The 12,214-nt window shown below is 44.0% G+C and overlaps 1 protein-coding gene across 1 annotated transcript in view; it reads left to right on the forward strand.

The window, feature by feature from the left end:
* The window catches only part of TSTD2 (thiosulfate sulfurtransferase like domain containing 2), a 210,792-nt gene that overhangs the window by 102,421 nt on the left and 96,157 nt on the right, over nt 1-12,214 (forward strand). The window contains exon 4 of the mRNA XM_086961849.1: nt 1,504-1,612. Within this exon, the coding sequence (XP_086817975.1) occupies nt 1,504-1,612 (109 nt within the window). The remainder of the gene's footprint in view (nt 1-1,503; nt 1,613-12,214) is intronic.

Here is a 12,214-nt window from a genome sequence, read left to right on the forward strand (position 1 = left end):
GGTACTTCTGGGCACAAGGCCCTGCCCCCTTCAAGGCCCCACCCCTTTCCTCACAAAGTGAGATTGTTCTTCAAGTTGGCAGGTATGGTTCTACAACAGGGATTACCTATATGTATTAAAAAGGAAGGTTTAGTCCTGGCAGAAGATTTGTTTTGCAAGGTCGAAATGGCAATTCAAAACTGCACTACACGCTGCAGTGGTTGGCATGATACATGTTTTAGAAGTCTGCGTTGGTGAGTGCCCCTGTGAGCCCCCAGGCCCACTGGTAGCATTTAGTTTACGTGCCCTGAGTACCTGGGGTACCATTTACTAGGGACTTACAGGGAAATTAGACATTCCAAATAGGTGTGGGCCAATTGTACCATGTTTGAGTGAGAGAACGCATGCACTTTAGCACTAGTTAGCAGTGGTAAATGCAGAGTCCTAAATCCAACAAAAATGAACTCAGCAAAACAGGAAGAGTGAAGGCAAAAAAAGTGAGAAGGTGAAGGACAACAGTGTCAGGTCTAACATCTGTGAAGTCTTTTGGATAGTTTTATTGAATAATGTTTAAGTGAATCATCTTTCTGAACTGCCCAGATGGGGCTGGGCTCCCTTGATGAAAAATGGGGCTGTCATTAAAACACTTTTGAGGGCTGTTATTTCTGTCCCGTGTTTTGATATAAAAATATGTTTACACACCATTTGAAGAAAGTATACATAGGGCGAAAGTTGTTTTGAACTTTGATGATCCCCGTCTCAGTTATACAGATATGGCCTGTGATCCCATGACAAGTGTTACAGATGCGACACACCGCACGCATACTTTTTGCTCATAGCATGGGCATGCCCATAGATACTGGCAAGATGTAATGGGAGCACTTACAACGATGTTAGTAGAACTGATACCAAATGCTCCCCTTGTGTGTTTATTGGGCATATACAGGCTCAAACCTACAAAACTACGGACATTTCTGGCTGTAGCACTTCTATCAGCTAAACATCTTGTTGCTACTAGATGGGGCATTAAGCGCACCCCTAGGTTCAAAGACTGACTTACAGATATGTCCTATTGTAGAGAAACTTTGGAGATCTACACGGAGGAACTACCGCAAACATCTAGACCCCGGGGCTTCTGGGAACCCCTTAAGCAATATCTCCAATCTATACAGGGGGAAGGCTAATATATGATCACTGGTGGGACAATAGACCATGCGATGCTGGGGGTGGCCTCATTGGTAAATGAAAAACGAATAGAATGCAGGGGTTCTGTTTACGCCTAGAAATGTATTCAATAATATTGTTAATGCTGTTCGGCTCTGGGGATATTTGATGATGTTGCAGTCTTCACTGTATATTGTTGTATAAGAATGATGTTATTTTTATATTGTAAGTGACGGATTCCACTGTAAAAAAATAAAGCTATGTGAAAGTTTGACCAGACAAAAATAAACAAATTTAACTTTGATGATGAACCTTTATGTTTTTTCTTCTGCTTTTTTTCTCATTGTTATGTTGTGCTAGTGGGCCAGGTGAGGTGTTGCTATACTACTGCTATTGTGAGGTGAAGGACCCATCGCTGATATGTGTCTGGCAAAGGGCTCTCTGCCAACATCTGCACCTCACAGGCAAGGTGAGTTGTCATTTCCTCTTGTTATCTTTTCAACCTCAAGATATTACCACACTATTAAAGTATAATTTCGTCTGGTACTGCTCAGTCGGTTCAATTGCTTGGCAGCCTGTTTAACTTAGCTTTTTTTGTGTAGAATGACTTCGGTCTCAATTCCAAGTTTAGAGGTAATCCAGTTGAATCTCGATTATAACTCTGGGAAAACCTGCATTCTGCATTTCATCTTCTGGACATTTCTCAGAACAATCTAGGTGAGAAACAGCCAAAAAAGATTCAGTTACTGCGGGGAATTGGGTGGGCAAGTCCCCATTTCTAAGTCAATCTTCATTCTCTCACTTGGAATACTACAGATTCCCTACTTTCTGAGCTTACTGATACCCGTTGTATGTGTAATTTGGAGAGTAAAACTACTGCTTTATTATTTGCTCCCTTCTTGGAATGGGGTCCCTTAGGTGTATTGTTTGCAGCAAGGTCCGTCATTTGTGGGTTATATATGTTTCACAGTAAAAGTAAATTTTATGTAGCATTTGTGCTAAGTAGCAGGGCTTCCAAAAATGCAGATAAATAATACATAGAATAGGAAAGTGTACAGTTGTATTCTGGTGCGGTTTCATTAGCTGGCACCATTGTCATAGGATGAGATCAATAGAGTTTGTAACTCACATAGGAATCAGGATTTTTTTTTATACAAAAGTGAACGGGATGATATCAATGCCACTCTTTTGTATTTGTATACAAAACAGTCATGGATGAAATAATTGAATTAATGTCAGACACTGGTGATCACTTGGGTCGCATCCTAATCCATCATTATTTTGCATACCATGACACCTCAGATTAGACCCAGCTATATGCAAATCAGCCTTGACCCTGTACCAATAGGAATGGTCCAGCCTTAACTGACAAGCCAGGTCCTCCTTAAACTGGGACGTAAACAACTCCGGTCCATCAATTGTTCTTTTTTGCATTTGTCACCCCGTGTTGGACTGGTGTGCCCAGACGTGGGTCCCATGCTCACTAAGCTAGTGACTTCTGGCTATCCTGGCAGATGAGGGGTGATACCCAAAACCGGATGCTTGTTTCCAGTCCAGGAAGGACTTTGCCTGGCAGTTCGGATTGGACTGTTCCCATGGGGAGAAGGGTCAAGATTGATTTGCATATGACTGGATCCAAACTGGAATGGCGTGGTGAGCAAAAAAAGGTGGTTTTAGGCCCAGATCTCTTACGGTTTGGTGAGTACATACCATTGTTCAGCACTCCATACATTAATTGGAAATTCATAAGAGTAAGCTCTTGGGGAGGAATGAAATAACTTTGTTGATAGCTTTGACTCCCCAGAAGTGGAGTGAACTAGGTTAGGTTCATGCCCCAAATCCCTGCTCTCTCTTTCATATGGTTAGCTAGCTCTATTCCTGCCAACACAATCTTACAATGCACTACATAGCAGGTGTTTTACATTTTCTTGCAGCTGTCCCAGGAGCAGTGTGTATCTGGCTGGTGTGTGTTCCATGTTGCTTATCTGGTATCTGCAAAGAGCATCATAAGCAATCCATTATAGCACAGAGGAACATTAAGCAAGGAGAGCATAACGTGAACTAATAAGTCAAGTCAAACATAGCTTTATTCGGTTTCAAATTAAGAATCCATAAAAGCACGAAAAGTTAAAATACAGTTTACACAAGACATTACTAATTAAAGATGCAAAGGAAGGCACTGGCACAGATGAAAATTGATAAAGATCCCTGAAGCTTCCAGAGAGCAGTGGTTAGAAGGTAGTCACACAAATAAAAGAAACCCAGAATACCAGCACCTACAACACATTTTGTTCATGTTTTGATGAGAGTAGAGGTCTAGTTGGTAACCGACCATCAGGAAAATCATATCCTTCAAAGAGCTGGTTCTACTTTTGTACTGACTTTGCCCTGAATGAGGAGTCACAGAAACTGGGCTTAATTGTACGGTGCATTGTGGTTCCGTTCATAGCCATTCAGCTGCTCAGGTTTCACTATAAGGCTGGACACATTATTCGATTTGATAAGGAAGTATGTATTAGTCACGAAACCGTGGGAGTGCAAAGAGATGGGATTCTTAAGGACAATTTTTAAGATTCAGGCTAAACACAAGTGGCAGTGTCTTTTGGGGTAATCTTTCCAAAACTAATTATCATTGCAAATAAAGGGTTAAGGAGAACGTGTGAGTTTAGGGAAACTGACGTGAAGCTAAAAGCAATAACTTAGCATGAAGGGTTTGGTATATTAAAACGTTATTAGTTATTTAGCTGAAGATATGATCTAAATAGACCAGATTCTGTTGTGAACAGCTGAATATTGGAGGACTGTTTAAAGAGGGAGGCTGGGGAGCGGAAGGTGGGGACAGAGACGGTAGTCATCCTTTGCTTGCCATCATGTAGGTTATGCATCAGGTATAGGCATTGCAAATGTATCACACACATTCGAAGAAAGCTATAGGGCAGAAGAATCATGCAATATATGTATTGCAGGACGCATGGATGAAGATCTGGGTTGAAATCAAGTTCCATAACCTAAATACAGAACTAAGCAGTAACCTTAAACTGAACAAAATGTTAAAAAATAGGGAGTACATATGGATATAGGCTATGAGTGATAATAGAATGAATGCTTAAATATTATGTTGCAATTTCCTAATTAATACACATTATTGTGCCTCATCAGAGGCAGAAGACACTTAGACTAGAATGTTTGGGTGTTAGAATGTGCAAAAAATAATGAATCCGAAATCAGTAATTGAAGCAGTCAATAAGAATTAAATATAAGTGTGCCCTACTAAGAAATGAAAGTTGAGTAAGGACCTGCAAAACAGTGCATATAGTGTTGGGAGGGACGCCCTTCATAGACAGTCCCCTTTGCCTTATAACTGCAATCTGGCCTTTTCAGTGGCTTGAACTTGCACTTATGAACCTGCTGGTCTCGGTTAAAAGGACCCACATCCTATCTCTTGTTTTTCGTCTTCTCCTTTTATTTAGACCGTATGTTTCTCGAGCAATCTCCATCTTAGAAAATATCTTTCCTGTAAAAATACAAATTCCCTCTCCTATAAAAAAAAGCTCTTTAAGACTAATATCTTAAGACTTAAAAAAAAAATCTCACCTTCTTATTGTACATTTCATCTTCTTTCACCTTCCCAACAAACTGTCTCCCTATTTGCCACTCAAGTTACGCAGTCTCCACTGGCTGCCCATTTCTAGACACAGGAAATTCAAGGCACTAAACTTGGCCTACAGAGCCTTTGATCAAAGAGGCCCTCTATATTTAAAAAGAAGATTGTATTCCTACCTTCAGGATAGATCATTGCACTCCAACGTGCCTAAACCTCTGTGTGTGCCCAGGGTTAACAAAGCAAGAAGAGGAAGTCGGTCCTTTTTAGGTCTCGCCCTGGCGAAAGCACGCGCGAGGCGCGATCTAGCCGCGAGACCTATGTTCGTCCACTCTGCTTCTAAGGAGACAAGAGATGGTCACGCGCAGCATGCCGTAATCGGATCAGGTCGCGCGCGCGTTCACCATCTCCTCTCTCCTTTGCAACCCTGCAACTCACACAGGCACACCTCCCCCTGCTTTCTCACACAGACACACACAGAGACACACACACACGAGTGCACCTACACGCAAGCACACACACAGACAGAGACACACACACCACACCTCCCCCCGCCGCCCCCGCACACACACGAGCGCATACACGCACACATACAGAGACAACCCGCCGCCCCCGCACACACACAAGCGCACACACGCACACATACAGAGACACCCCCCCTCCATACAACTAACCCCACTCACCGCATCGGCGCCACTCCAGACTCTGCAGCCTCCGCGGGGCTCTCCCTCGGGCATGGGAGCCCCGCGTCACCACTGCTCCTCTCTGGGCCAGCCACTCCGTGGGCGCAGGCTTCAGAAGACGGAAGTCCTGCCCCACGACAGGTTTTGGTTTCGCTCACAGCTTTCTTCAATGCTTGTTAGTCATTCTGGCTGAGGTATGTAGTGAAGCATGCATAGCTGAAGAGGTTTCAAGGTTTTATTCAGGTCGGCGACCAGCGTTCTTTGCGAACTCTCTTGTTCCCTTTTGCCTCTGCCCTCTTGCTTACAGAAGGGGCTGTGAGGCAGTCGTAGCTTGCACCCTGGGTGGAAAAGTGTGTCAAGACAGAAGCCAATGTCACCTATTTTTACCTGCATTTTGGGGTGGGATTCCTCAGCATCCCCCCTCCTCACCCCATCACTCTGTATGCCCATTCTATCGTGCTACAGTCATTACCCTAACCAGCCTTGTGCTGGTGCTCCGGGTGACGCGCCTAAGGTTAGCTGGCTCTCGGTAATGTCTCACCAGTGATGGAGCACGCCTAAAACACATTCTTGGGCACATGCTTCCGGCGTGGGAATTCCCTAGGGGCAACGGATGCGGGTGTCCCCCGTAAAGTGCATAATCTGTTACAGGCAGGTTTAAGCACCCAACACATGTTCTGCATAATACAATCTGACAGCAGAGCTTTGTACGGGTGAAGCGCCGTCATTCTGCCTGAAGAGGCACCGTCGGAGCCTGTGAAACCACTAGCAGTGCAATGAAAGTGCTTTCGGCCTACCCTGTCAGCACCGCAAAGCTGCATTGTTGTTAGGTGAGTGGGAGTTGAATACCTCTCTTCCCCCAAAACCCCCCTCCTTGAGGAATAGTGGCCACCCATAAGAGCCGCATGAAGTGGCCATTGAAAGATGCCAGGGACCTTGTGAACAGCCCTCGTTTGTCTCCCGTAGCCTCATGAAATCGCTGTAGTTGCTCCACGCAACTATGTTCACGTTTATCCCAGATATTTGAGTGTTTGTTTTATTTATTTACGTGTTTAAAAAGGCCTAGAAAGGCTGGTAGCACCTCCCTCCTCCCCACCCCTTCCTTAACTGTTTGGCTCTCATGAAAGGACCTCTGGTGTCAGAAAAGCTGGTAACCAAAACACACATATGTCTCTTAAAGGTATTATCCTTTTAGGAGCACTTGCAATTCATTTCATCAAGAAAACAAGCATTTATCTGCTGGAGGCCACATTTTCCTTACTTCTATCCCTAATGTTTTTGAGTTCTAAGATCCCTGAAATCTGCCATGCGTATAGATCTGTAGTTGTGGCCAGTGGCTCAAGCCCACTCGGAAATCTTAAACCCCGTAGAATTGTATGGCTCTGACTTTGTGTTTTTTAGATATAACTTGTGATATAAAAATATGTTTAAACCAATGTGTCATATCTATTTTGTGGTGCAAGGCATGGTGGCCCTGTTGAAGCAAAGGGAATTTTATTGTAAGCAGTATTTGATAGCTGTCTTTCGAAATCAATGTGCCGTGGTCGTTTATGCCACCATTGTGAAACTGATGTTTTTGTGGAACGCTGTGCTATTGATATTTTGTGCGATCAGTGTACATTGAGGATGTTCTGTAGGCATGGAGTGGAGATTGAGGCCACAATAGCTGGAATGGCTTGGGATGAATTACTCAGTCCATCTAAGTTGTTAAAACGTAAGAGTGGGCATGCTGGTGTTACGTGCTAAGGTGGGTACTATGTGTGATTGTTTGCAGGTTTCTGGTGACAGTCCTTAGTGGTTTGTAGAAAATGAATCTGTGTTTTGTGTCCGTTGAAAATGCCCTCTGTATGATGTGAGACAGGTGGCTTGATTGAAGTTTTTATGAAGTTTCCAGTTACTATACAGATGTATGCTATAATCATTCAGCAGACGCCAAACTAGGCCTGGTGAAGGTGGTGATGCCCCCCCAAGTGCTTCGAATGGAGGGCAAGGTGTGGCCACAGCTTCTATCTGGGTTCCACCATTTTAGTTGCTGATTTGTGATCATCAAGAACTAAAAGGGCAAAAAGAAAATCCAAAGTAAAGCCCTCTGCATTGAAAAGCTGCACTGGTGAAAGGACCTTACCGCAGGGCAGGTAGTCACTACATCCCAAATTAAAGGTCACTCAGGAAGGCTACTCAGAAAATAAAGGTGGGTGACAGGGAAGCCATTGCTATGAACTGATAATCCAGTCAGTGCAGCTCGCTCCTGGTCTGACGTACAAGGAGGACAATTGTCTGGGCACACTATGCATAAATGCTCTGAGGATATTATGCACTGCATAGTCGTGTTCCACCCTGCAACTCTAGAGTGTGGCCACACTGTCATACGTTGTATGACGCATGTTTTTCTTACTCCTGAGAAAGATTTGTGTTTCAGGGAACAGTTAGGTTTCTGTTTCATTGTGAAATCTAGGTGAACGCTGATTATCCTTGTTCTGTTACGTAACATATTCCAGAGCTTGCACAAAGAAGCCCCCCACCTCCCCCGTTGTGGGTTTCTTTTGAATGAGGACATGTGTAAAAGAGGGGCATTCTAGTCTTGAACTTCCTCCTTTGGCTGTAGAGTCTGAGTTTAGATTGTACAGAGAGACTGGTCCTGTCCCATGGTGAGTGAGGACAAGACCAGTGAACCAGATTCTTCTTGCGGCTGGAAGCCATCACAGGATCGTAGTGGCAGACCGGACGTGATTGCATCTTATCAGATTTAGAACATGTCTCATTGTAGCATTATTGATTTGTTGTAGTTTGCTGATTATGTCCCCAGGAAGTCCAATGTAGAGTGTGCTGACATAGGAGAAAACAAAGCACTAAAGCTTGGCCTAGATATGGGGTAAAACCTCGGTAAGGAAATGTGCACTGTAATCTTAGCTTAGCTAGAGTCAGAACTCCAAGGTTTTTAACTAATGTGAAGGTGGTTGGTGGCCGTCCATTCCTTGAGGTAATAAAAAAATAAGGCCATATTTATGCCCTGAACCACAGATGAAGACCTCCAGATTACAGGAATTGTGGTTCAGGCAGTTCTGCATCCTCTACTGTTTTGCTGCCAGAGGCATTAGCAAATTGCTGAGTTGTCCAGGTCCAGGGTTTTTTCCACTTTTTTGGATCTTGTTATCATCATTATCATCATCGTTGTAACAGATAAGCTTGAAAGAATCGAAACTGTCAGGTAGTGGGCCAGATGTACATGAAGAGGGGCAACTGTTCAGCTTTGGTATTCCCTACTCAAAGGATGAATGTTGATAAGGAGGAAATGTGCCTCTCTATGCGGTAAACGTTAATCCTTTTAAGGACCCACGGTACCTGTGTTACGTGTTTAGGTCTTGCTGAGCCAATGCGCTTGCGCATTGCTCCGGCGAGAATTATGTAGGGGCTCAAGGAAAGCCTGCCAGAGGGCTTTGGAATGCGGATTATGGCCAGTGCATGTGCGCCGGGCGCGCGCTTGCCATTTGCTCCCCCGCCACGCCCCCCTCCCCCCCCCCCTCATCAGACTTGAAAGGAACCTGCTCGCACAACACCATTTGTCTGAGCCTCAGCATCAGACTTCAAAGGAAGTCACTCCCCTGCTCCCCCCATCAGACTTCAAAGGAATGCGCTCCTGAACTTGCTGGACTCGCTCTCGTGAGCCTTTATTTATTTGTTTCCTATTTCTCCTCAATCCCTTCTAAGTTCTTCCTACTCTGTCTTCACTTCCCCCGCTCTCTCTTGCTTCCTTTCCCCACCTTTTCTCCTAACATTCCATGTTGTGCTGTTTGTTATATTGTTATATTATACAACGTTATGTAATTTTGGCACACACTTGTATGTAATGTTCATTTGTGCAGCGCTGCCAGTATTTCTGCTCCTACACAATGTTTGCTCCTGTTCCCTCTCTCACCTTCCGCTCAATCACCCCTCTCTCTTTTCCATACGTCCTCTGCCTACTTTCTCTTAACTTCTCCGTTCTCTCCCTTGCACTATCATTTTCAGTCCGTCACTCCCTCCTTTCATCTCCTCGCCTCTAGCCTCATTCTTTCCTCCTTATTCATTTATTTTCGTCTTCCTCATCCCACTTTTCTGCTTTTCGACTCTCCTTTCTCACTTAATCTTACAGTTCCTCGGCGATCTCATGCCGCAGTCCTTCTTTGCAGTAATTTCTTGCATTGACTACCCACGTAGCCTCTCCTTGCTTTCCCTCATCTGTTACTCCACTGCTTGTCTGCTGTCTTTCATTCTATTTCCAGCTGTTTTGTCTTTCCCTGTCCTTTGTCTTTTGTGGCGCCCGCCTGTTCACTCTTTTCTCTCTCCTCGTAATGTTACCTCTCTCTGATTTGTTTTTTTTTTTCCTCTGCGATCCCTCAGTTCTTCCCTACTGTCTCCTCCCCCCATGTCTTCTACAGGTATGTCTCTCCCTTCTTCTCCGTCCACCCCTTCTGTCTCCTACAGGGCTGGCCTCTCCCAGCTCTGGGTCCTTAGCTGAGCTCCATTCCTTCTCTGCAGTCTTTCTTCTCTCTACCGCCCACCTTGCCTCTCCTCCCCCTCTTTCCGTTGTGCTCCACTCTGTCTTCCATTCTCTCTCCTACGGATCTGTTCTCTCCCAGCCTGTTCTTCGAGGTGATTTTACTCCCTCACTGTTGTCTTCCTGTTTCTCTCTCATTTATATTGTCTTTCCCTGCTCTTTCCTCTGTTGTGCTCTGGACCTCCTCTGTAGTCTTTCCTTCTCTTTATCCTCTTAAGCCTTCTTCAGTGATGTCTTGCCCTTTTTTAGGTTTCACCTAAAGAGAGCATGCGCTGTCAGCGAAAACAATTATCCTAAAAAGGGAGCTTATAGCCCACCCATTACTTAACTTTATTTACCATTGGTAGACTCCCACGTCATTCTTGCTTCTTTGCTTACCATTAGTCAGCTGCTCCTCCTGGCACCCTCGCATCCCCTCACCCTCGCATCCCCTCACCCTCTCACACAACCCCTCACTCACCCCCTCACCCACCCTCTCACCCTAACCCTCACCCACCCTCTCACCCACCCTCTCACCCTCACCCACCCTCTCACCTCCTCACCCTTACACCCCCTCACCCTTACACCCCCCTCACCCTCACACCAGCTCACCCGCACACCCTCACACCCCCTCACCCGCACACCCTTGCACTCCCTCACCTGCACCCCCTCACCCACACACCCCCTCACCCACACAACCCCCTCACTCACCCTCACCAGCATAGCATAACAAAACACAGCATTGGATAGGATAGCATAGCATAGCATAACAAAACAAAGCATAGGATAGCAAAACAAAACATAGCATAGCAAAACACAACAAAGCATAGCATAACAAAGCATAGTATAACAAACCATAGCATAAAAAACACAACAAAACTTAGCATAACGTAACAAAACATAGCATAACATAACATAAAACAAAGCAAAACATGACAAAACATAGCATAACAAAACATAGCAAAACACAACAAAGCATAGCATAACAAAACACAACAAAACATAGCATACATAACAAAACATAGCATTGCAAAGCATAGCATAACAAAACACAACATAGCATAGCATAACAAAACACAGCATAGCATAACAAACAAAACATAGCATAACAAAGTATAGCATAACTAAACATAGCATAGTATAACAAAACATAGCATAACAAAACACAACAAAACATAGCAGAACACAACATAAAACAAAGCATAACAAAACATAGCAAAACACAACAAAGCATAGCATAACAAAACAAAATATAGCATACATAACAAAACATAGCATTGCAAAGCATAGCATAACAAAACATAGCATTGCAAAGCATAGCATAACAAAACACAACATAGCATAACACAGCATAGCATAACAAAACAAAGCTTAGCATAGCATAACAAAACATAGCATAACTTAACAAAACATAGCATAACATAAAACAAAGCATAGCATAACAAAACATAGCAAAACACAACAAAACATAGCATAGCATAACAAAGCATAGCATACATAACAAAACATAGCATTGCAAAGCATAGCATACCAAAACACAACATAGCATAACAAAACATAGCATAGTAAAACACAACACAACATAGCATAGCATAACAAAACACAACAAAACATAGCATTGCATAACAAAACAAAGCATAGGATAGCATAACAAAACAGCATAACAAAACACAACACTTAGTAAAACAAAACATAGCAAAACACAACAAAACATAGCATAGCTTAACAAAACACAACAAAACATAGCATAACAAAACATATAGCATAGCAAAACATAGCATACCAAACAAAACATAGCATAATAAAAAACATAGCATAGCAAAACAAAGCATAGCATAATAAAACACAACAAAACATAGCATAACAAAGCATAGCATACCAAACACAACAAAACGTAGCATAACGCTGGGAAACATGGCGGCCGCCGGCTAGGGCGGGTCGCGTCTCTCTTACGGAGCTCCTGCAAGCCCAGTAAAACGGCGTAACAAAGTCGGCAGTCTTTTTTACCAAAATCGGAAGATGAAGATGCAGTGATCCTCGTTCGAATTGTGGTTATTATTGAGATCTATTCAGCCTTTACCTCTTTCACTTTCCGGTGCCCTTTCCGTGGCAGGAGCCGTTCTGAACGAGCGGGCGCTGTGGGAGAGGCATAGGCGGCTCCGCCCGCTCGCATTAACCGTGCCGCTGATCTGCTTGTCGGCTGCTTATCAGCTGTCTCTGGGGAGCTGTAGGACTGCCACGGAGGTCTGCGCAGACTTCTTGGTCTCCCGC

This window comes from Lissotriton vulgaris, chromosome 3_1 (genome assembly GCF_964263255.1).
Source record: "Lissotriton vulgaris chromosome 3_1, aLisVul1.2, whole genome shotgun sequence".
NCBI classification, from domain to species: Eukaryota; Metazoa; Chordata; class Amphibia; order Caudata; family Salamandridae; genus Lissotriton; species Lissotriton vulgaris.